This window comes from Pungitius pungitius, chromosome 20 (assembly GCF_949316345.1).
Source record: "Pungitius pungitius chromosome 20, fPunPun2.1, whole genome shotgun sequence".
NCBI lineage: Eukaryota > Metazoa > Chordata > Actinopteri > Perciformes > Gasterosteidae > Pungitius > Pungitius pungitius.
The window spans coordinates 3,252,484-3,278,645 of NC_084919.1; the positions used below are offsets into that span (position 1 = coordinate 3,252,484).

The window sequence follows — 26,162 nt, forward strand, 5'->3', positions numbered from 1 at the left end:
CCCCCCCACACACACACACACACACCCACACAAACACACACACACACACACACACACACACACACACAAACTTTTCTTTTTACCCCCCAAAAAACGGAACATATGTTACATATGTAGCGACAGTTTGGACCTGGCATCCCAACTAGTCCTCCACAGCTGCTGCTGTCTAATCCTGTCCTGTGATGGGTTAAGAACTAAATCTGGCAACCCAGAAGAAGAAGAACAGGAAGAGAAGGAAGCCTGCTGGATCATTAGTGGAGCTTCCTGACGGGTTCTTTGCTCTTTACCTGTCAAGTATAATCCTGTCATACAGGATACTTTTCCCAGGCGACATTTTATAGCAGGTGTTAACAAATGTCATCCATGTCTGTGCATGTGTATTAATATAAAACATCTTTTTAGATTTGGTTAAACTAGTTTTAATCAAGACTTACAAACTGAAAAAAACTAACTGCAAATACCTTTTCTAATAATTTTCTTCGTGACCGCTTGCATCCTTAATGCTACGTGCTACATGCTACATAGATAAAATGGCTTTCTTATCAGCTCCTCTTGTAATCATAATGTCGCTGGTTTTGCACCTCATACTTTTGTTGCACAACCAAATGCAAGGAAGGCCCTTAACATTTCACAGGAGAAAGCAGCTTTAAACGATCTATTCTGCCTTGGAGATGGGGGCGAGTATTTCATCTCTCCTCCGCGAGCCACGCACAAATCATGGCAACTTGTAATATTCCCAGGAGGCTTTCCAGCGTGCCCCTATGAAAGAGTGTATGTGCACCACTACGTCCCCCCATCAACTATCTGTTGAATAAATAGTGTTCGAGGGTGAAGATGAAGCTGTGAAAAGCTTCTCGGAGACAGATGGTTTCTAGCTGAGTGATCTGTTCACTCTGCACCATAATAAAATGTTTCTTTGTGAATGTGTGAAACCGACAGATTGTCTGGGAGGTGGAATTTGCATGAAAAACCTGCAAGATTATGTGTCATACTTGGTGAAGAGTCATTTTTTTTCTAGATGTGTGTGTGTGTGTGTGTGTGTGCTGTGTAATGTACCTACCGTAGCCTGAGGGGCCGGGGTTGCCAGGTTGTGTAAATAAATTAAAGGAACAAATTATGTTTAAAAGCTTCTCCCTCAGGCCAGAAAATACTAAGATCCATTATTCATTGCTTTTACTGCCAGGAATCTAAAGGTAGGTGTGTGTGTGTCTGCGTGTGTGTGTGTGTGTGTGCGCGCGTCGGTATTTTTTGTCAATTATTCAAAGATTAGCCGCTCTCATCCCGTCACATTATCTCGTTGAGGAAATTGAATAGCATTTATATTTTGATACCGGTAATGAAACCACAACATCGAGTGCCTAACCTTGTTTATCCGTGATCACAAAGGGAGAGATTCTCCTGCGAGGAACATTTAAAGGCTGACACAGCAGATGCTTTATTTTCCCTCAGGCCTTTCCCTCATATTTTCTGACCAGAATTCCTTTTTGCCGGTTACGCTGAGATTAGCTTTCCCTTACCATTGTCGCCGAGCGCTTTCTCACGCTAACAATCGTTGGGTGTCTAAATATTATAAAGAGCGCAAATTTAGAGCTGAGCTGAGATCCCTAATGAATAAAACAGAATTGAAAGATTTGTAAAAAGGTCGGGAAGCCAGTAGGCTAGGCTAAGCTAAGCTAACCAGCTGTTAGCGGAAGCTTTGTTAGCTCCTTTAAGTACATTTAAATGGGTGAGGAAAAATTAAATCAGGAAAAAAAGGGAAGAAATCGAGCTTTGACATTTTTTACAGATTGATCGGTGGTCAAGAAAAATATAAGAAATGAATGAAATGTGCATTTCTTTTTTTATAATCATGATCGTCTAACGACAATCGTCGTCTTTTTTTCTACTTTAATCCATTTGTTTAACTTTCCATCTGACGATCTTATGATCCTATTAACATTTTGCAAGATGCCGCTTGTCAAAAGTTATGAGGGAAGTAGTAAAACTTTGTAATGTGTCTATTAAAACAGAGTTTTAAAATGTAAAAAAAGGAATGTGCAGTTATACAAATCCGCTGAGAAGATGATGGCTTTTTTTATTACACTATTTTACGGTTAATTGTTTTCAGTTTTCAATCATCAAATTCCAGTTTACAGACAGTCAAAAATACACAACACCCTTTCATCCTCCTCTTTCTGTATCTTTGCATCCTCTCCTCCGCTTCAGTCAGACCTCCTCTTCCCCACCGTTAGCATCCTCCTGCTCACAGCTCCTCCTGCTCACAGCTCCTCCTGCTCACAGCTCCTCCTGCTCACAGCTCCTCGGAGTGGAAAGCTGAAGGCGAGAAGAGAAGACGAGGTGTTCATCGGTCCCGCAAACTTCACCAGTCCCAGTTATTGCAGCTATAAATAGTAAACCCCAAACAGCAGTTTCTTGGCTGATTTTACCGTACAAATGGATGTGAAGCTACCTGCCTAACTTCATTATTATTTTGATTTGTCTGCCTCCTGTTGTTTTTGGCCTTGAACCTCTTCCTTGTAACATGAACTGTTCTGAATGTAAAAATATATCGACGGTGCGTCGAATTTCCAGCAACAAGAGGATTAATACACAGAGGAGATCATTTCTTCTCTTCCTCAACGGATCTATTTTACATCCATATGTAATATTGACAAGAAAGTCTCTTGCGTTTCGACATGCACGCGATTGAGTAGTTAACAAAGAAACGTGAGCCGCTCCTAATTGTAAAAAGTGTAACAATTGTGTTGTTATTGGCGCATTGGCGACATTGCCGCCGGATGCGTCATCACTTGCACTTCCTTTCACTGAGATCGTCACCGCCTCAATGCCGCGCCTCGGTTCCCCATTGGCCACTTAGTGCCCGTAAGCTATTTAATAATAAATCACTGGATTCATCTGCTGCGTCTTAATGTCCCAGTTCCAACTGTGACAGAAGCACTGGTAGATAAAAAGTGCCCCGGATCAAGTTTTTTCACTGTAGTTAATTGGCGGTATTGAAAATGGGCTGTTTGGTTCTGATGATTGAATGGAGAAGATGAAGGTAAGTTTTATTTAACGCCTGATTTATTTCCGCAATTTAAAAGTTAAAAGGGCCTGATATTGATTACATCTCTGTTAGTCAGTGAGTGATTGCATTCTACAGCTCCGCCATTGCTATTATGTGCACAGCGTGGATTATCACACTTAGAGTAGAGTGTTGCCTTTCATTACATTTCCATGCTGATTAATAGTCCCTTTGTAAGAAGAATATGTTTCATTCATGATTCTGCCTAAGATGTCAGTCGTGACATGGGTTATCTTCGTCAGTGACTGGGTTGCCCAGCATGAGGTGATGCTTTCTTACATGTGAGGGGTTCAGTTAGCTGGTGAATACCTTCCTCATCCTCATCATCAGGAGCCACCATACTGGCTGCAAAAGTCCACATCATCTCCAACCAATCGGCGCTCTCCTGAGACGTGACCTCAACGGGCAGCCCAGCGGGGCTTGATTTTACTGGACGAAAACCACCTAGATAGAACAAAGAGAATGCAAATTTATTATTTTAAGTTTAACATTAGGATTTCATGAAATATTTAAGATATTTTTGATGAGTGAAATTAAACTTCATCAGCAATGCTGACCTACAAAACACCATCTGAAAAAACTAGCACATTGAAATGCCTTCACCCTCGATGCAGATAAACAGAAGTGCAGCATTTAAATAGCGTGTGTGCTACATGAAATGCATGAACAAATGAGAAGTTCAGACTCTACGTCATGCTTCTTCTCAATGTGGAAACCGAAAGTCTGTTTGGTCGCAGCAGGTCGCCGAGAGAGAGAGAGGGACACGTCGATTAATAGTAGACATTCATTTCAACTTTAGCCCTGAGGAGTGAAAGCGATGTGCATGATGGCGGCTCTCTGCTTGCCTCTTGCCTTCAAACCTCTCTGTGCGGCGGCAGAGGGAGGAGGGAGACCTGGGTGGGGGAGGGGGGGGGAGACACAACGTTAATAGAGACAACGCGATGGGAAGTGACGAGTTTCAAAAGGGGGGGGGGGGGGGGGGACAACGGGGCTCTTCTCATATCTCAGTTTGTGCATCCTCGATTCCTCTCCTCACCTCCTGTCCTTGCGCCGTAGTCCCTCCCTCCTGAGATGCGAGCGGAGGAGAGAAGGAAGACACACAAGGAGAGAGACATTTTAGAGCAATGTCCAGTGCACCGTCTGTCCATTGTGCTGTTACTGTCTACAGGTGGGTTTATATATCATGTTACATTTAGATCGCTGTCCGACGAGGACTTTTTTTACTTTTAATTCAATTAACAACATTTGCGTATTCCGCGTCAGGCCTCTTTTAGACTCTCTCTTCTTGTTGCATTTTAGCAGCTTAGACGTCCTTCTAAATGATCGATGTCCGGGCCAAAGTTTCCTCAAGGAGGAGGAAACGAGGAGGCGCAGAATGGGTGGCAGAGAGGGCAACACAAGAAACCAGACAAATCAATAAAACCAATCGCTACAGCCGCCACACACAGCCTCAGATGAATGTAACGACAAACGTCACGCAATAAAAAAAACAAACAAGCAAGAAAAAGTCACACACTTTTGCATCTTATTGTTAATTCTGTTAGGACTTTGACTGCATGCTGAGAACACAGCAAGTTTAAAGACACTCCCACCACACGGGTGCTTCCACTGTCGACTGCACGGTCTGCAGCACGCCAACACGTGGAATGTTTGTCGCTGACGCCTCGATTTTCCCCCAAAAAAGCCTTTTTGGGGATTTTCCTTCTCCCAGGTGGAAGAAGCTCGCCGCCTGTTTCGTTGCCAAGTGTGACGACTTGTAGGATGGACTCTCGTAAACGGCTGATTAATGCACTGACATTTCTCTGATTGACACTCCAGAAAATAAAGTTCCCTTTTCAGGAATAATCACACCCATCAAAAAGTTTCCTCGTGCCTCTCTGAAAGGTGAAGAAAGAACACGGGTTTGATGAAAGATGGCCGATTAAACTGCTGCAGCTTTCTCTCTTTGTCTCTGTGGCTTTTTTTTGTGTGTGTGTGTGCTCCTCTTTCCCCATTTCTATACCTGTATAATTTCCTGGTGCTATTTCATCTATCATTTCACACACACACACACACGCACACACACACACACGAGACTCCATTGCTGCTCTTTCAGGGAGAATTGCATTTCTTCGTTATTGTCCGAGAATGTCTCCGTGCTGTTTCATTTACACACGCTGGCCTTTATTGAAATGTCATGATGGGAGAAAAGCTTTGTGATTAAAAATGCAGCCCAGCATTTTGTCATTGTCGACTGGATTTCTAGGTACTGGGGACACTCTTCAGGTGTATTTTCTAACTAACCAGAGAGAGAATAAATGTGAAATCTCTTTTTTTTCTCAGTATTCTTAAAGCCAACAGCATTAAGTTTACTTAAAAATCCCGACAGGCCCACAGATTGAAGGTCATCGTTAGACACAATAGCGGTAACCCAACACCGAGAGGTCTCCTTTAAGGCTTTGCATCACCGGGCTTCTTACGCATGGTGACTGCAGGCAGGTCCAGGGGAAACACAGATGCGGGCGCCATGCAACTCCAATCAAGCCCAACAGTTTGAATAGTCATGCAAACCCCCAGAAAGGGACAGAGAACACCACCGTCTCATGTATATTAGGAATATATGTGCATATATATTCAAGAGATCAAGACATTGCAAATTCAAGACATTGGAAACGCCAGAGCGCGGTCACGTTGACCTTCGTGGTCTCTGTTCCGTAGCAGGCAGCACTCTGGTACAACACTCTGGTAGAAGCAGGCAGTGAGTTCACACTGTTAGTGGTTCGTTGATGGTCGTTTTTTTTTTTTTTTTTTTTTACCAGAGGATAAACACACGGGGTCGTCACAGTATGAGGTGTACTCTTTGGATGAGGTGGCAGGTGATTGACGGCATGAGGATGGAGAAGAGGCGAAGAGGAGGGGGGGGTGGGGGGTAGGGGGAGGGGGGCAGAGGAGTTAAAGGTGAGCGTTTGGTATGAGGGAGGCGGGACTATCCTTTTGGCTGAATAGTCCAAATACACGGTGGTAGCGGTGGGAGTGATAAGGAGCAGATAGAATTGATAGAAAGGTCTTCATCCCGGTGAATTCACACTGGAGGTTACGCTGTGTTTCACCCGAATTAAAAGCCTTCATTTTCCTGTTGCTTTCGGTTGTGGGATTGCAGAAAGTTTGACCTTTGTGGGTCTATTAAGGTCATTTCAGAGCATCCTAGTGCTTTATCCTGAATTAATTCTTTACTTTAGAAATTCTGAATTATTTAAGTCAACATAATTCAATTTATCTCCAAAAGACTTTACATTTAAACCAAAATGAATATTAATTTAAAATTGAAAACAGAATCTTCACACAGAATATGACTTTTGTAATGTAATGTAGCTTCTTTTAGCTGCCTAAATGATGGATGGATTTTACTAGACGGTCATCTTGCTAAGCTAAGCTAAGCTAAGCTAAGCTAAGCTAGCCGACTGCTGGCCTTGCAGACGGACGTGAGAACCAATTAAAAGTAAATAATAACAAGAGTGTAATTACTTCAACATTTGACATCACAGAGTCCGCAATTTTTTTTTTTAAATATCCCAAAATATTTTGAGGAAATAAAGCTGCCCTCGGCTTTTGCAGCGCGGCCGACCCATGAGTGTAAGTCACGGGAAGCGCCCTTTGAATCCGTCCTACCTCCCTGAGAAGGAGTGGACGGACCAGTGGACGGACCAGAGTCTGACACAGAAGTGCACGTCCACTTTTGGAGTCCGCTTCAAAAGTGTCCCGAAGAGGTTTGTTGAAAAATGCCGATGAAAATATGAATGTGTAAATTACACGTGAAGGATGGGGATAAAATGAGTTGGAGGACGGCGTGATTAAACCCATGGCGATGGGATTATAATCACCGGTGAAAGGTAAAACGGGTGGTTTTTGCTGGTGAGGCCGTCGCTCTGCTGAAGGCTCACGCTGTAAATGATACCTGTCAGAGTTTTGGGGTCGAGTAGATCAAAGAGGACGATGGCGACTCCCGACCACGTGATGACCAGAGCCACGACCAGCAGCCAGGCCATCGGGGAGGTGAAGGTCAAAATGACGTCGTCCAAAAACGTCTTCTGATTGGTCCGAGCCGGTGGACCCGCCCCTCCGCCGCTGTTCTTACTGCTCATTGCTGAAGAGGCCCGAGGACAGAAGGACAGGAGAGAGAGAGAGAGAGAGAGAGAGAGAGAGAGAGAGAGAGAGAGAGATGTTGACAAAGCTCTGATAAATATAACCACACACACACACACACACACACACACAGCCTTTTTAAGACTCTTGTCCCTGTAGTCACATGTACAACCCACCACGTAACCTGTTTATTTCTTTTTGCTGACACAGCACTTACTGATGTTGCTGAACTCACCATTAAAATTTCAGTATAAACATCAATGGGAATTAGAGGGCAATGCAATTAGCACCTGATTCATAACACAGGATTAAAAACAGATTCTCAGCAGCGAGCCGCCTGGCTTCGGAATTTATGACACATTAAAAAGACTGTTAGTGCTTAAAAACACTTGTTGCTCAGTTGAAAGAAAACTACAGAAACCACTGGGGGGGGATGTGAGTGCGGAAAGTTGACTTTCCCTTAAATCCTTTGGTATCAAAACACAGCACTGTGGTCCATAATTGAGCACTAAACCAAATGAGTGTAACTAGAAGCCGTGACATTATGTGGCTCCGCTACGTGATCATTTCTGTCGGTTCATCTACACAGATGCTGTTTGTCCAGAATTGAGGGGCGGGCCTCTTAATGGCTCTCGCCTCTCTCGCTGTTGGTTAAAAGAAGTACTGGTCCCACATCGGTGTCTAAAGTGAGTTTAGGATTATGTTTCGCTTAATAATAATAAACTCTCAGAGCAGGCTTTTTACAAAGGGCCAAGCGATTCATAGCGATTGTCAGGTTGAGTTCATATTGAGCATTATTCATTACTCATTATTCACGAATGCTTGATAAAACGTCTCTTCTGCAACATGGTGCCCATGATTCAAACTTAGCAATCACCTCAGTCGTCGTCAAACCTGTGGGGGGTTAGGGAGCGAGAGCGACCATGAGGAATGCTTTCAATCTTCAAAAAGGAATCCTGAGTTCTACATTCCCCACAATGCAATTCTTTCTTTTCACTCCCTGGAGGTCATACCTGTATTTCAGGCGCACCTGCAACCAAAGCAGGCTGGGGATGTGCACACTTTTATCCCATAGTGCGAGGAGCAACCCAAAGATCTACATCCATCCGTCTATCCACAACGTATCCTATTGTTTTCGATTTTGTGGGATTGTGACAAATGATCCATCCATCCCTCACTCTCTCTCTCTCTCTCTCTACTGAAACAATAACATCCAGGGCGGTTGCATGACCCGATGTGATTTGATTCAGTACCTGGTCTCCGCTCGGCTGACCTTTCTGTTGTTCTGCATTCAGAAAACAAACTGAAAAATCAATATAACATAATTTGTGCAGGATGCGTGTGTGTTTTATTCAAGCAAAAGCGAACCATTGATCGGGGGGGGGGGGGGGGGGGGGGGGGGGGGGGGGGGGGGGGGTGTGTGTCATTCCAGCAGTGCAACTGAGAGGGTCGGTGCGTGAGCGATACGAAAGCTGACCAAAGCATCTGATCACACCGCGGTTCGCTCAAATGGCCCATTTTCCTGCCGTTTGTGTCAAAGGCATGCAAAGCTTCGCGCCTGCAGTACGTATACGTGTGTGTGCGTGCGCGCGCGTGTGTGTGTGTCCTGATGACCGAGCCCACCTGTTGCCGCCGGCGCTGAGCTGATCTTTGAGGGCCCGAGGACGCCAACTGCTGCCGCCGCCGCCACCGCCGCCTCCTCCTCAGCACGGGAATCCACAGAATTAGAACCACGTGGGCGTCGGTGACTAACAAAAGTCACCGGAGGGGAAGGCAACAAGAAAAGGGTTGTAGAAGGCGGTGAATGCGTCGCCTCGATTGGGCGACTTAGTGACAAACACGCGTGTCAAGTGATTATGAAGTGATCGTGACGAGTGTCATTGGTGGAAAGTGACTAAATATTACACTTTGTTGCTCATCTACACCAACGGTACTTGTCAGATCGATATTTTCCGATTTCAAAAACATGATTTCAAAAACAAAGTCATGTTTTCAATGTGTATGGATTGTAGACGCAGAAAAGAGGAAAAATCTAAGATTAGAGAAAGCTCTTGAAGGTAACTATGTTTTATAGAGTAGAAATAATTCTTTCTCAGAATTTCTTTGTAAATAAATAAATAAAAAGATGTTGGTATTTCTTACATTCCTCTGGGTTATACTTGATGAAAAAAAACTTTGTGTATACACAAATGTCTGATGTCTGAGCCACAATGTGAGCTGTTTGGCAAACAGCTCACATTGTGGCTCAGACATTATTACAGTCATTAGTTGTGGTTTATTTAATCATAACATCCCCCAATTCCATCAGCACCATTAATGAAAGGTTCTCCAACTTTTTAAAAAGTTTGGGAGTCTGCTCTTAGTAGCAGCTAACTTTGAATAAATATTGAAATAACAGAGAATAATTGCAGACCTCCAGCGCCGTCACCATCATTATTATAAAGTTCAGCCCCAGCCACATGGGTTTTACAGTACCTTGGGCTTTGAGTTTGCCCGGATGTTCAGTGATAACCTTCAGTCCCCTTCAAAGGCCCCTTGGGAAATGCACCGTCACCATGGAAACGCGCGTGCGACTTCCTCGTTAGGTCCCTCTTTTGGGCCCCGGCCGAACGGTTGGGAAGGCGCGACGGGGGCGACGCACAAAGCGCGCACAGCAAACGTGGTTTCGAGCGGGGATCACAGCAGGTTTCTAAAAATACACGGAGGGAAGCTGGGAGCCGAGCTGTAAACAGCTCTTTGGAGTGTTTTTTCTCTGGTCTTTGGTTGATGTCAAAGCTGTTCTTGATGTTTTGTCCCGGGAAGATTCTCAGGTGAAGGTTTCTGATGGTCAGCGGCTGGAGAGAGAGAGAGAGAGAGAGAGAGAGAGAGAGAGAGAGAGAGAAGTGGGTTGACCTACTGAGAGTCACCCTGCCCCCTCTGAGCGACAGAAATAGAGAGATGGTGGAAGTGAAAGGGGGGCGGGGGGCAGGGTGTACAGCTTATTAATCACGTTGTAATGATGGAGGCAGCTAACAGCAGATGTTACATCGGTGTTTCTCCTCCAGGACCATAACACCATCCCTGACCCCCCCCACCTACTGACCTCCTCCCGCTGTGGAAGAAAAAAAAAATCCTCTTACACCTGTGTATGAATTGATCACTAGATGAGCGCCACGCGAGTTCTTAAGTCCTCTCAGAACCTGTTTTTGAGGCCCAGTTTAAAAGGAGTGTGTGTGTGTGTGGGGGGGGGGGGGGTGCGCAGTCAGTAGGAAGAAGAAACCGGGCCCCCGGGTCTTGGTCCTGGTAGCCTGCCCCGAGGCAGAGGCTATAATTAGACACGCAGACAGCAGCTGGTGGAATGGGCCGCATTCTGCATTATATTTAGGGCGCAGAGAAGGGGGCTGACACACAACCCCCCCCCCCACACACACACACACACACACGCAAAAACACGGGGGCCTTACAGGGAAATTAACAGTCATTTCATTTTCTTTTGACCGCCACATGGATCGAAGAAAAAAAACGACGCCTTATCTGTAAATCACGTGATCGTGTTAATAAATATCTGTAATAAATAAACCAAATGGGTACAACTCGTTTCATCACCAACAACTCAAAGAGGCAAAGGATTGCAGAGCTCCCTAAGAGTGCTGAGACCCGAAAACCTGGGAATTAAGATGATTGGATTTGCTCCAATATTCTCAAAAAACAATTTGTTAAAAGCGTTAAATTAAGCAGAACGTTTTGATCTTCTGCGTCTCACAGATCTGAGAAGAAGTGTGAGAGAAGGTTCGGTCGGTGTGGGAGATGTTGCACCTCTGCCGATGTTGTCGTCTTGTGAGGTTCGTTAACACAATCAACGCGCAGCTCTGCGTCAAACATCAGTGGGAGTCGTCTTGAACCTTCAACCATCGGATTGTGTTCATCCGTTTGTGTGTTTTGAAAAATGAAAGTTAGCTTCTCTTTATTTTAAGTTTCTGCTGATATGGATGCATTTCCATAACATAAATCTAAATATTAGAAAAAGATGTCGACATAATTCGGTCAAAGGTTATATTTTCATCACCCCATACATGTACATAATAATCTGCCATATTAGGAAGAAATATTCCATTGATGGACTATCAATGATATACAGCGGGTGAAAACGTCGCCATGTTCCCCAGTAAATGTGTTTCCGAAGGAGCTATTGACACGAAATTTTCGCCAGATGTTGGTAACAAACCAAGTAATACAAACATACAAAGAAACCAGAAACCCATGATGGTGTGATGAAAAAAAACATTAAAAAACCCCATAATTTTTGGTGGATTTGGAGTCGGAGGACGTGGCACCGACAACAGGCGATAAGAATAAAAATAGTTTTGTTTACTTATAAAAGGCCTTATATTACATTAAATCTGTTTCTTAACCATTTCTTGCAGTTACTTCAAAGGAATACTTCACCCTAAAATGACCATTTTTGTATCAATTATTCATCCTTTGGAACCATGAATCCATAAAAGTATTTTGCTGTCAGTCATTGTTGAAAATAAATACTTTTGATTTCGCAAAAATGTGCATTCAACCTCACTTCAGTTTTAATATCGTTTGTTCACACAGAATTCTTTTTTCAAAATCCAGAATTCAAGGTAAAACACTGTCAATAACTAAAGAAATGTCCTTTTGTTGAAGTTTTTCTAACATAAAAACCCGAATGTTTCTTCCACCACTGGAAGCGCTTTTTTTCCGTTAAACGAATGCTTCTGCGTTGGCGTTCAAGCAGACACACGTTTTTTTTATTTTTATTTTTTTTATTTATTTATTTATTTCCGGATTCCAGGCGCCCCGAGGCTCCGGCTACCAGAGGACGGCGAGGACATCGGGGCTGTGATTAACAACGGAGGTGAAGAGCAAAACAGTCACACTTCCCCCATAAATCTCTGTCTCTCACCCTCTGCTTCTCCCTCCCTCTCTCCCTCCCTCTCTCCCTCCCTCCCTCTCTCCCCTTGTGCCTCACCCCGCTCTGCTTCTCTAACTTTCTGTCCCCCTTCCCGTCTCTCGCTCGATGTCTCGCTCGGCGCCATCTTTGTTTCTCTCGCCCTCTCCCCAAATCCCTCCCCCCTACGCACGCACACACTCCATTCTTCTTATTAAATTAGTAATAATGTCACCGTTCTCCGTCCCAGGAGGCCGGTGTTATTGACTTCATTATGCAAATGTGAAACCAGCCCACAGCTACACTACGGATGGGATAAGACACACACACACACACACACACGCACACACGCTGTTTGTAGCCTGGGTCGCTGGCAAGGAAACATTTCTTGCTGTTTTGGATAATTAATGTCAACTTGGTGGAGTTGACGTATTTGTTAAACACAAACTCCGCTAAATCCAACGGGTACTGGAGGCTTTTTTTTTTTACCCACCCTGTGTGTCACCCTGTTAGTGGAGAACCACTGCCTGCAATGTCGGTTTATTACCCCTTAAAGTCACTGGAATTAGGGTTGGGGTTTGAAGAGGTCTTGGTGCCCTTGGGCAAGGCAACGCGGTGCCTCTGAGCAAAAAGGTCTGACCCCTGACATCTGAAAAGCCTTTTTTTTTTTTTTAAATCCATTTTGTTTCCAAAGACAGCTTTAAAGAAACATATTTGGCTGCACCCTACCCCCCCCTGAGTGAATGTACATGGGAGGGAGAGTCAGTCAGGGGGGGGCCCTGACTGACTCTCCCTCCCATGTGCATTCACTCTGTCACTTTCTGTTTAGCTGGTGCACTTTATCTTTATTTTTTTATTTTATCTTTGTTTCTCAACTTACTAACCCATAGCTTTAGCGTACTAACCCATAGCATGTATATTATATTTTTATTTTAATCTTATTGCGGCACTACGTTGTCTTCTGTCTTGCACCAACCTTAAATTAATTCCATGTATGTCGAACACATAATGGCAATATAAACGTTTCCTGATTCCTGAGTGGCCCGCGAGGCCCTTTGTGGCGATTTCGGGCCTTTGCTGCTCGGCACAGGGAGCGAAAACGTTGCTCTCATCTCGGCTCTGATCCGCCGCTCTTTCGCCTTCTCTCTGCCACTTTGGCGCTCGCCAAGCCACGGCGTCTTGACGCAAGTTCACAGACCTGGAAACCTACCGAAAACACACACACACACACACACACACACACACTTGCAGACCCAGAATTGGCAGAGGCTTGCCAGACAGATGGAAAGACAGCAGTGAGTAGAGAGGAAGTGGAAATTAAACTCACAGTGTCAGGATGAACAGTTTGAGCGCCCGAGATGAACATTACACGTAAACCGACGAACAGACATCAGATCAGTTGTCGTTTAAAAACGCTCTCATGTCCATATTTGCTATTTTCATAAAAACAAGCGACTGTAAATCCCAGAGCCAAGTGGCTGATTGCTTTTCATTAAACAGTTAGATACACACGGCATGGTTTTCATAAAGGAAACGCAGCAACGTTTTGGTAATGAAAAAGGGACAATTAATGTCAGCAGTATTGAGCGGGAACGATTGTCTGGGTGTCACCTTTGATTGAAATGTGGTTCCCCCGCTAACCGGCACCGTGGCTGTCTGCGTTTCTGGCGTGAGAGAACGCTTACGTTGACTCAAGACTGGCGTTAGCGGCGGGGCGGCCTGCGTGCCAGACACCTCATGCATTTTTAACCAACCAATACCCCCCCCCGTCTCTACATCTCTTTCACCTCCTGCGTCTGGTCGCTCCAGTTTCCTCCTCGCTCTGTTATTTAGCTTCTTCTTCTTCCCTCTCTCTCTCTCTCTCTCCCTCTCTCTCCCTCTCTCTCTCTCTCTCTCTCTCTTGGCCTTCATGTTCTTCCCGTCTCGTCTCCTTCATTAAAACGTGAACGGGTTGTGTCCCGGTTTATTTTGTCTTGATCAGAAGGTGGATGAATGAGGTCGGCCCACATTCACTAAATTTTTTTAAAAAAAGGGGAAAAGCCTTTCTCACTTTCAGCTACCAATGCTGTTAGTTTTGGCTCCATTTTATTTGTTTTTAGGTTTCGTAATACTGAAATGATGTCGGTGATACGGTGATCTCTGTTATCAGATTACAGTGTTTTATTCTAAAAAGCTTGGGGAGTTGAATGCATTTCTGAATATATTACAAATACCACTGAATAGTTGTTTTAAACACTCTGAATTTCTCCTCTCTGTGGGTCAGCCTGTGGAGATGAAAATCAGACGTTTCTCACTCAAAACCCATGGCTTTGTGTCTGCAACATCAATACTTTTTTTTTTTATGTCCATCTGCCCACACGGGGCAACAGCTTTTATTCAAGATACCAAAACTACTTCTAGATAAATAGTACCAACTCAAACCTTTAATAATAACCATAGGGATTATATATTTACAGTATTTTCCTTAGCGCTTCAAAGTTTGCAGCAGCCAATGGGCACGCACGATAGTGAGGCTTTTTGTTCCCGTGTCATCCGGGCGAATTCATCCTTTAGAGCCGGGTAGTGTGTGTGTGTGTGTTTGTGTGTGTGTGTGTGTGTCTGAAGTTGGGAGCACACACGAGGGGGCCTCAGGAACGTAATCCCCCACAGGACACAAGAACGCGTTCAGTCGGCCCCGCGTTGGTTCGAGGGGAGACTCGTGCGAGATGAGACGCTCCTGTGATCCGCTGATAGCGTGTCCGTGGATCTCGTGGTGGCTGCTGGGATCTGCAACAATGCACGGAAGCGGGGCGTGCAGGCACGATAGAGAAAACTTGCAGCCGAAAATAGCATTTTTTTGTATGGTTCACCCTTGGAATGAGGGTAGTGCAAGGTATTGCAAAATGTAAAACTCTACTGTTTGGTTGCATATTTCGCTTTTCTCTTTGCACATTTATATTTCATGCATAAATCTGCTTTGAACGGGTACAATTAATAAGCTTGGTAGCAATACATTTTAAATCCATAGAGGAGAACATACATAAAGGTGAGGATTCAGTCTGTAACAAATGGATGAGGTCTGTCCTTGAGAATGCTTTAATCACCGAAGCAGCAGAATTAAACGTATTGCATAGAGTTTGACCCGGGGCTGTGTCAGATGATGACACATAAAGCTCTTTTGGTGATTTACTTTACACGTTTACGCTCACGTTCTTGATAAATATGTGACGCGCGCACTGAATTGTGTCGAGCTCCCGTGAGCTACTGCCGCAATATTCCCCGGTCTGATAGCACCGTTCTGCCCCCGGCTACACACACATGACTGAGTGTACGCACTTACAAGCTCTCTCTCTCTCTCTCTCTCTCTCTCTCTCTCTCTCTCTCTCTCTCACGCACACACACACACACACACACACAAGGCCAGCCTGTTATAAAGTTAAAAAAAAACGCTTTCTGAGACAAGGAGCAAAAATAAAAGTGAATTAGTGTGTGATTCATTGCATAAATGTCTATATCTGCACGGTAGAGACAAAAAACACACGCACACACACATTCTGGCTCTGCCTTTGATTTTGAATGGAAACTCAGAAGCACTCTATATACCCGTGATGTTTTTTTTGGGCCGGCAGACATTGACGTTAAAATGGATTTGTTAAGGGTTAAGCGCTGGCGTTTGCTGCTGCTGCTGCTGCTGCTTGTGTCGCTTTGTCGTATTTCACGTCCTTGTTCACCTCAAAGAAGTTCACATCAAATCCCCAGGGGCGTTGTTAAGGTGGACTAAATGGTTTCATTCTGCAAGATTCGCAAAGTCAAACTAAAAAAATAAATAACGTAATATTTTTTGGATTCCCTGGAGAAAACGTAAGAAAAGGACCCTTTTGTTTCTTTCTAATAAGTTCGGGCATGAACACAACGGCGGCGGGAAAACAGACGGATGCTTTCTGCAATAATGCTGCAGTAATCACAGGGGCGAGGACACCTTGTCTGTTGGATCTCTTCAAGGCGAACCAAATAATTATAATTGGAAAATGAATGACTATCATTTGAAGAAGCTTGAAGCAATGCATCCCGATGATTATAGATTACATTCTTTAAGACGACAGGGACGTTAACAAACTGCATTACTTGTTGTGACTGTGTGAACCAGAGATGCGGTCGGGTGGGGGGGGGGGTATTTTCCTCTTTTTCAACCCTGACAAAGTAAAAAATGTGCAGTGTCTCGCTTGAATTAAAGAAGATTTCAGCACTAAACCATTTTCCCTGTTTGGTAACACAATCGATGCAAGACAACGATGCGCTGGAGCTTCATTTGACCCTTGATAAATGTTCCCGTGGAATAGAATCTTCAAATACTCCGTCACGTGTCGGGTTTGTGGTCCGGTGTTTCCTCTGGAGAGAATCCGGGGTATTAGGAGAGGAGTTCATGGGGTCCTGAGGAGGCCACAGTCTGGATGTATTGTTGGCCTTCACTACATGCGGTTGGTAAACAAAGACTCCGATGAACCCATTGTCCACAACCAGCACCAAACGGTAGCTGGCTAGTCGAGCAAATTTTTAGTGAAGCTTTCAGCGGCTAAAGAGCCCCTCGGGGTCGGTGGAGACCAAAAATAGAGCTAAAAGGAGAGTGAACACGGGAAGTTTTTATTTTCTTCCAAAGGGGGCCAAATGAATACTAACGTTGCTCCATGTCTGCTGGGTGCATGAATGGGTGAGTTGAACATTTCTCAAAAGGTGGTATTATGTCATCATTGAGTGGTCTCCACTGCCTCGGAGTGGATTTAGAAAATCGATAAATACGAAGGCATTCACTATGATGTTAAAGTTTGGTTTAGTTTGACATGCCGATAACCTCCACACTTGTGTTTGACCGTTATCTTCCACTGTTACATCTAAATCCATCACATGGAGGCGACCTTGTTCTCATCGATGCATTATCCTTGACCTCTTTTTCTGTCTCTCTCTCTCTCTCTCTCTCTCTCGTTTTTGCCTCTGCCTCCGTCTCTCACTCTCTGCTCTCTTGCTTTTCAGCCTCACTCGTTCTCTGTCATGATCAAATAACATCTAAATTAAAAAGTTGGTGTGATGTGCGGTGGAGGTTTTTGCACAGACATCATCGTTAAATGAGAATAAAGGCTCTGAGTCAAATATGTCGTTCTCCAGAACAGCAGATGGTCAACCCTCAACAGGTGCCACATTCATGTCGGCCTATTTTCAACTTACAGGACAATGTGTAGGAGGTGTGGCATGTCATAAGTGGCAGGTTTGTGTGGTTTCCTTGTGTGTGTGTGTGTGTGTGTGTGTGTGTGGGGGTTGAGAAACAGGCTGGCAGCAGCAGGCCTCCTGTGTCATCTGGTCCAGACAGATAAAGTAAGAAACACATATTCACTCTCAATTCCTCAATACATCGACTTCTCTCTCTCTCTTTTTGTCACTTCTTCTATTCGTCAAAATGAGCATTATTGACAGGAATGTGGCAGAGAAGTTAAATTCCCATGTTCATTGTGTCTTTTCTATTGATGACAACGCTGTAAAGTCTGTCTTTACGAGGGAAAGTGTTAACTCTAGCTCATCAAAAACCTTTAACCCAACATGAATAAGAATATCCTTTTTTTAATGGCTCCATCTGCCGAGGCGGGTCATGTGACCGAGCAGATCTCAGCTGCTGTTTCCAAGTCTGTTCTTTTTAATCGGGATCGATGCGTCTTGTTTGTGCCTCCATGTGGGGCTCGGGAGCAAGATATAATATATTAACACTAATTACTTAATAAATTGGAAGGTTTCGAAAGTTCTTTTTCAACAACTTATTGGCCATGAAATTCGATATTGTGGGAACCTAATGTTTGAAAAAAGAAAAAGGAGCGAGAAATGATCCAAATATTGATGGATTCACCCCATTGGCAAACTAGACATGGACATGAGTGCTTTTTACTAGCTCTCATTACATATTTTAATACTGCTGATTTCTTCTTTCTCAACACAAGTCTTTCCTCAAGTGTGTTATCTGCAGATGGTTTTCACGATTAAAGAGCTTAATATTCGGTGAATAGATGTAAACAAAGTACATTATTCTGATCCCAAAGCCTGAGAAGACATCTTCAAGCGAATAAAAAGGAATTAACTCATTAAATGACAGTAATCAATGAATGCACTTGCCTCAGACCTCCTATTGTGAAATGAGCTTTTAAATAAACTCAGATTTTCCACTTACTCATTTACACACACGGATGAGTGTGTGATATATTCACCCCCCCCCCTCCCCCTCCCTTATCCCCCACCCCCCACCCGCACCCTGAGCTTGACAGACCTCTGACGGTCAAGGGCCTCCCCCTTCAGGCAAGACGGGGCCCGAGGTCCCAGTGGTCGGGGGGGGGGGGGGGGGGACCCTGGGCTCTGGACAATTTGGCCCCCGTCAGTCACCTTTGTGGGGGAGAGAAAATTAGAGACGGTTACCATGACAAAGGCGGCACAAACAAAGAAGAAGTGCAGCACATGATGTAAAACGAGAAGTGGAAGGAGGATGGGGCTAAAAAAAATGGCACCGTGGATGAACGGGTGGATGACTACGTAGGTGAGGTGATAAATAGAAAAGAAGGGATGGTTGGATGAACGGGTGGATTACTACGTAGGTGAGATGATAAATAGAAAAGAAGGGATGGTTGGATGAACGGGTGGATGACTACGTAGGTGAGATGATAAATAGAAAAGAAGGGATGGTTGGATGAACGGGTGGATGACTACGTAGGTGAGATGATAAATAGAAAAGAAGGGATGGTTGGATGGACGGGTGGATGACTACGTAGGTGAGATGATAAATAGAAAAGAAGGGATGGTTGGATGGACGGGTGGATGCTTTGACACATGGCCCCCGGGGAATCAGCCATTATACACGCCGCTGTCACTCAAGATTAGCGGAATAATTAAACTCCCGTCGCTCTGCGAGTGGTTTCGAGTGAGAGTGTACGTGCACGTGGGTTTGTGCTTGTGTGTTGTTTTCTGTGTGTGTGTGTGGGGGGGGAGGGGGTCTGGGGGGGGTAGACCGTGACAGAGATTGATGGTGAGGGGAAAGCAGGCTATTATGTTGTATAGCAAAAGCAGTGATAGCCTTTACACCTCTGTGTCTGTTTAAACGGCGGGCCATTTCATGGGAGTGGCACAAGTGACCCCGTGTTACCCCCCCCCCTCCCTGCCCCCCACCCAGAAAACACACGCATACTACTTTTACACGCATTTCGCTTCTTCATTTGTGTGTTTTCTAAAGCCCGAGCCACACTAAGCTACTGAGTTAAATGACGTGTCATTCATAAATGAACCCAAAGGCTCTTTCCAATAACTGACGGATTGTCATGAGACATTTTTAATGATACTGCATGCCGTTTTTAAATACCCTGCCCCCCCTCCCCCCCCCCCAATAATCACTCATGGGAGACTCCTCCACCACAGCGACTGAAGGCCACGTTGTGCAGCAGCTGCACACCGACCGAGGCCACGTCTCTCTCTCTCTCCCTGCCTGTCAGTGCGTCTCAGTGGGTGAAAAGAGCCGCGCCGCTCCCCTGCCGAGCGGAACATCGGCATCATCAAGTCCGCCAGAGGCAGCGGACACGGAGCCGGAAGTAGGCTCTCAAAGACTTCAAAATAAAAGGGTCGGAAGCCTAAAGTCTTGTGAAGTGACATTTAAAAACAAAACAAAGGGATTGGTAATTTGTTTAAGACCTACCGAATTTAATGTTGAAAACCTCTAGGTAATAATTAATAATATCAAAGCAGAACAGACAAAAGTAGATTGGACTGTGATTTTAATTGGTGAAAATATTCTATAAATGAAATATATATTGTTTTTAGCTCTACCAAGGTACATATATTGTCCACTGTAAATATCTCCCAAAAATACATAAACCCATATAGGGCACCACACAACATAAGATCCTTTTGTTCTGGACTTTAGAATCTGGTATGAAAAAAAGCAAACGTTTAAGGGTCGTTCCACTGTATACTTTTACTTTGAAAATCCCAGCAGACGCAGCTACACTGTTGCGTGGTGTTTGACTTGACAGATGGTCCCGGTTCCCATTGTCTCACTCGTCGTCCTCTGACTCCTCGAAGAACCCCCCCCCCCCCCCTCCTCCCTCCTCCCACCCCTCCACCCCCTCCCCGTGCCGACGGAATAAACTTAGCCGTCATTCCGCACGTTGCGCTCGGAGACAGAAGTCGCTCGTTCATCCGACATGTGGACATTATTTTCCGTTTATTCCTTTATTTACTCGCATGCTTAACGTGGCGGAGATGCATCCGCTGTACCGGAGCGAGGTGGCGAATTGACTCGACCGACCGGACGGCGAGATGAACCGCGAGGAGATGAACCGTGAGGAGATGACTTGTTCCCGGTAGCCGACGAGAGACGCCGGAATCCTCTTCCGCATCCCGCAGCATTTCAACTCAACACGTTTAAAGAGAGGAGGTACAAATAGCGGATCGGAATCCCCTGTTGGAGATTTAAAATACAAAAAAAAATAGAAAGAAAAGAAAACGCCGTGTTTTTTTGTTGTTGTTCCGGTGTGGATTGGAGGATGTTGCCGCTGCGCGCCCGTTAGTTCCCCCGGAGAGGAGCGCGGAGGAGAGGAGCGGGGTCCGCGGGAGGAGACAGCGTGGGGGGGGGGGACCACTTTCACTTCTTCCCTCCACCCAGCCACAAATTAGCTCGTTTTTCAATCAGCCAAATTCGAGTGGCGCCCTGATCGGATTATCGCACAAAAGAAAACATTTAATCCGGAATATCCACCCATCTCTCCGTTGCCGTGGCGCTCATTCCGTGGAAAGGATGCGACCGATTTACTTGATCGTCGACTTTCTGGCCCGGTAGATGATGTTCGGACAAGTGGTCCCAGTTTGGACATAAGGGAGACCGTGCGAAACTCTGGTTTATCGGTCGAGGTCGTTCATTTGGGTCGAGATCAGAAATCTGACTTAAATCCGGCTCAATCAATCAAAAATGCCCCTCACACCCTGATTGGTTTCAGACTGCCTCCAGGGGCTCGGGGAGCCCAGCGACGGATACGTCAGCAAAAACATTCTCGTCCCGTCCAAGTGTCCATTTGTCCATCTTCTGCGCCCTGACCCCCTCCCCCCTCCCCCCCTCGACGTGCGTCGGACCGCGTTCACCCGCCAGCGGCCCCGGCCACCAAGTAGTGGCCTTTTATTCAGGGGCCGCACTCTGCTCCCCTCAGGCCGACCATCTGGGGCTGCCAGCCAGCCAGACGGCTCCACCGGGGGGGGGGCGTTTTTGGGGGGCCGGGTGGGGGTTTGGGGGGGGGGGGGGTGGGGTGGGGGTGTGGAGGTTAGGCGGAGGGGGGTTTAAAGGTTCAGTTGGAGGATTGGGAGTTCTACCCAAAGCTTCTTCACCACGTGGATCACCGGGGAGAGGAAGGAGGACACCATGGGGTGCTGCAGTGGCAGGTGTACCTTGGCCTTCATCTGTGGCATGCAGCTGGTAAGTGTTCATTTCAGCTATTGATCCTAAGCGAAGGGGGGGGGGGGGGGGGGGGCTGTGGGGTGTGAATAGGCAGATTAATCGATCAGGTACAGCAAAAGACAAGGAAACACACGACCACATACCTTGGTGACAGGACTCAAAGCAGGGTATGGACGCATGGGTGGATGGAGAAAACACGGATGACTTCAAAAGGTCACGTTTCAGGAGCTGAGAGGTGTGTGAAAGGTCGCGATGGAATCTGGCGTCTGGTTCCCGGGGACAGACTGACAAATGCTGGCTTGAACGGACGAATTGCTGTTGGCGGGGGGAGGGGGGGGGGGGGGGGGGGGGGGGGCTCGGTACTGAGAGTCCATGTAGAACATTGATGGATAGACGGGGGGGGGGCTTTGGGTGATAAATTGAAACGGAGGCTGGATGGTAGATGGTGAGATGGAACGGGCCGGTGGATGTGAGGAATGGGGACAAATGTTTCTCTCTTGTTAGGTCGAGACACGTCCAGCTAAAGCACAATGGATTTTATTGGCGGAGAAACTTTCAAGTGTTTTCTCTTCGGTGTTAATCATGCGGAGAGGAAGAAAAATCCATCGCAGAAAAAGGAGGCCGCACGTGAAGCACAGCGTTTCAGTCAAATGAAGGCTGGCAAAAATGTCAGCATACGACTACTTATTTATACATTAGCAACTTTTGCATGTTTGGTTTGTAGCAGCTATCTTCTCTCCGGACGCAATTGTCAGTTTTTAAGCAGGAACACTAGTGGATTTATAGCAGATTGTTGTCTCTCAACAACAATAAGGTGCAAGGACATTTCGTCCATTATTTTTGATTCTCAGACTCCTTTAATGCAACAGCAGAAGAGCATCCAGGAAGTGAAAACGTAATGCATATTTTCATAAATAAAAAAATATATTTTTCTGACAACAGCTGTGTAAACGGCAATGAGATGCCTTGTGCACGCATGAAACACACCGTTGATGCTGTAGGTGACAATAGAGGGGAGGGTTTTATGACTGTGTGTGTGTGTGTGTGAGATGCTGTCACAGTGATAATCATTGGGTCTAATGTGGTGGAACTAATGCTATGCCACACTCAACAACACGCTTTGCTCTGTTAACCGTTGTAATAGCTTAGCCAGCTGATTCAGTAGGGTGGGGGGGGGGGGGGGGGGGTCTAACATTACAGTTATGTTACAGTTCAACCATGCACAGTCACACACATGACGGAGAAACAAAGACTCCGCTTCTCTTCACGCCGTGCGAATGGGCTGATACAGATGTTGAGTTATGATGTCATCGCTGCGGTTGCCCTGCGTGGGAGGGGGGGAAACCACACCGCCCACATCCCTCTTTGTTAAAGGAAAACATAATTGACCACAAATTAAAAGACGGGTTTTTTCCTTCTCCTCCCGCTCTCTTCTCGGCCTCTAATTGTTTTTGCTCTGTAAGCTTCCACTTAAGAGTTGACCTTGTGCGCAAAAGGAAAAGCAACGGCGGTGTCAGTGTGTCTCGTGTGGTGGAACGGATGTCTTAATGTTAACACTTATACTGCACCCCCCCCCCCCCCCCACACACACACACACACCCCTCCCTCCCTTGCTTCATTAGCCAGGTGAATTGGTCGAGGTACGTGATGTCACTGTGGCTCTGCTGGGGGGTCAGTGACTCCGGGTTGGAGGTGTGTCGCTTCCAAAAGCTGACGTCACCCCCTGCCCCCCCCCCGCCAGTGAAACCCTGCTTAGCGTGTGATCCAAAGCTTAATAGCTACCTCCAAGGTGAAGGGAGGGGGGTCAAACCGCAGCTTATTTGGACCACATTAGGCAGTGACTTGATTTCAAATGATTGTTTTCTGCTGAGGCAAATCTTCACAATGGAAAACACAATGAGAACGTGTGACCTCTTTGCTTTTGAAAAGGACTTGTTTTACCTCAAGTGACTTGATGGCTTAGTTAAAAAATGAAAGAGAAATGAATGAAGAAAGGCTTATAAAATTAGGACTGTTACAGGTTGTCATAAACGAAACTGATTGTTTCAGCGGCGTTTGAAAGGCTGCAGGGATGATCCCAAACTGAAGCGTCTCCGACACACTAAGACGCGTTGATTGGAGGATTGGCTCGAGTGTTGTAATCATGTGATTTGGTCCTCACGCTGCGGGATCAAGCGTCTTTTAACTTTTGTTAAATCAACACGGATTTCTTTCAGAATGACGAAATGATTTGTGGAAATTTGATGCTAAAGTACTGCTTTTAATGAATTTGCTATAAATGTTGGCTTAAATATCTCTGTACTTAACGATATGTTCGCCAAATGGCTATTTTACATATAAAAGACACTCGCATAGATGAGAAGTGTCCGACCTCTGTAATCTGTGCTAAATCTGAAGCTACAGGCAGCAGCAGGACAGCTTAGCGTGGCACAAAGTCAGGAATCAGAGGAAAGGTCCCTACATCTGCACGTCTCTCTAATCAGGGCCATGCATGAAGAGGACTGGACCGTTCTTCTTTAGCCCCCCCCCCCCCCCCCCCCCTCCCCCCTGTCCTGCCACGACCTCAGTGGACGATAAAATAGTCCTGCCGGTGGCTTTTTTAGTGAGGGGTGCAACATTCAGGAGCTGATGATTTCAATAAGGTCCGTCCAAGTGGTCGTATACTGGGAAGTTTATTCACCTAATAAATTATCCTTTCGATGCGCTTTTCTAATGTAAGTCACTGGGGGGAACAAAAAGGAGGTTTGGACCCAATGACTAGGACGTTGTTACACGTTGTTATCTTAAAATGCCTTAAATGTCTGGTCGCCACTGGAAGGTCGTCATTGGGGAATCTAATCGAGGGTCCCACACAATTAAACCCGAGAATACACACCCTCCATCCCATTGACATGAGAGCGGAGAGGACATTTCCTCCAAAGTCCCCGATCTCCCAATATGTCCCCATTTTGAAAAAATACCAACGTAATTGGGTTATTTAGGTATTTAGGAGTTAGTGTTAACAGTGATGCTGCCTCGCCAGAGATGAAACGCAGTCACAGTGCTGTGAGCGAATCAGAATGTTGGTACAAAAATAAAAAAGTGCAAAACAGGCGATGGCCGATCAGATGGTGTTTTTACCAGCATCGCTTTCATATAAACATGACACACACAGACACACACACACACACACACATGACACACACGCAACTGGTGACTCACTTTTCCGTGGCGATGATTGTTGTCCCTTGTTGCCATATCGGCCCACACAGCCACCAACCGCTGTCACGGAAACGACTACCACGCCGTCCAATGACGGCAGCCCGTTGCCCCCCCCCCACGTGCAGACGGTCGGTGGGAGGCCGGTTGGTGTGTAAGGAAAAGTCTGCGTAAGACGTAACCCAAATGTGCAAAGCAAAGCTTCCCCGCTGGCACGGCGACAGGCCCAGAGACAAAGGGTCCACGGGCCACCTGAGACACAGCGGGTGACATTTCCCCCATTGAGGGACATAATGAATAATTCAAACTGTTGGAAGCGGCGACGTGAACGCGGGAACCGAACGCGTGCGTTACCCGCCTGCAAAGCAGTCCTGTGCAGTCATTTCAAGCCCAGAAGTCCGTTCTCACTTCAGATGCTTTGCAGTGGGGGGGGGGGGGGGGGGGGGATGAGGGACGATACACAGACAAAACAACCAGAGAACGACCAATTAGTGAATTACAAACCAACAAAGGAAATGGAGAAATGGCGCGTGTGTGTGCATGTTGGTGTGTGTGTGTGTGCATGCATGTTGGTGTTTGTGTGTGCATGCATGTTGGTGTGTGTGCGCATGTGCATGTTGGTGTGTGTGTGTGCATGTTGGTGTGTGTGTGTGCATGTTGGTGTGTGTGTGCATGTTGGTGTATGTGCATGTAGGTGTGTGTGTGCATGTTGGTGTGCATGTAGGTGTGTGTGTGTGTGTGCATGTTGGTGTGTGTGTGCATGTTGGTGTATGTGCATGTAGGTGTGTGTGTGCATGTTGGTGTGTGTGTGTGTGCATGTAGGTGTGTGTGCATGTTGGTGTGCATGTAGGTGTGTGTGTGTGTGTGTGTGCATGTTGGTGTGTGTGTGCATGTTGGTGTATGTGCATGTAGGTGTGTGTGTGTGCATGTTGGTGTGTGTGTGTGTGTGCATGTAGGTGTGTGTGTGTGCATGTGTGTGCCCCGAACCCTTTTGAGATGGAAAACATAAGGCGCAGTGGGGGGAAATATTCAATAATTTCGGTTTCTCTCTGAATTGGAATAAATTGCCGATTGACTTTTAGATATTTTTGCAGTTTTGCAGAAGAAGTTCTCCCCCTCAGCTCCTATAGAACTGCATGATATTCTGTCAGTTATTCTGCACTGCGCCGGGTGTGCATCATTTTGAAGCTGATCCGCTTTGAGAGTGCTCCGAGTTGAAAGCGACGGCAGCGCCGGCTCTCTGGCAACAAAACACAATCTTCAGAACCTTTCCTCCTCATCGCCACATCTCAGCGAGATAAAAAAAAGGCTCCGCTGTCCTTTATGTGCGACTCCGCTTTCAACAAGAGGCCACACGCACCCCCCCACCCCCACTCCTGCTCGCATTCTATGGATTTTCTGTCACGTTTTCTTTCTCTCAGTCTCTAATTCGTCAG

General features: G+C 45.9%; 2 protein-coding genes across 8 annotated transcripts in view; one reads left to right on the plus strand and one right to left on the minus strand.

The window, feature by feature from the left end:
- Positions 1-2,049: 2,049 nt before the first annotated feature.
- On the minus strand, positions 2,050-10,110 carry LOC119195421 (triadin-like). 7 transcript variants are annotated; one of them, XM_037450350.2, is made up of 8 exons: positions 9,662-10,110; positions 8,810-8,934; positions 6,999-7,187; positions 5,860-5,901; positions 4,101-4,130; positions 3,910-3,957; positions 3,374-3,508; positions 2,050-2,313 (listed from the first exon to the last, which is right to left on the minus strand). In XM_037450350.2, exons 3-8 carry the CDS (start codon positions 7,183-7,185, stop codon positions 2,291-2,293), a joined length of 465 nt encoding a protein of 154 aa, XP_037306247.1. In that variant the 5' UTR covers positions 7,186-7,187; positions 8,810-8,934; positions 9,662-10,110; the 3' UTR covers positions 2,050-2,290. The 7 variants fall into 7 exon arrangements, with proteins under 7 accessions (XP_037306247.1, XP_037306245.1, XP_037306248.1 ...); XM_037450348.2 differs by having other exon boundaries at positions 3,344-3,508; XM_037450351.2 differs by lacking the exon at positions 5,860-5,901 and having other exon boundaries at positions 3,344-3,508.
- An 11,272-nt stretch (positions 10,111-21,382) lies between these two features.
- Positions 21,383-26,162, plus strand: part of nkain2 (sodium/potassium transporting ATPase interacting 2) — a 41,941-nt gene continuing 37,161 nt past the window's right edge. Inside the window, exon 1 of the mRNA XM_037449160.2 lies at positions 21,383-21,546. Within this exon, the coding sequence (XP_037305057.1) occupies positions 21,493-21,546 (54 nt within the window). The 5' untranslated portion in view covers positions 21,383-21,492. The remainder of the gene's footprint in view (positions 21,547-26,162) is intronic.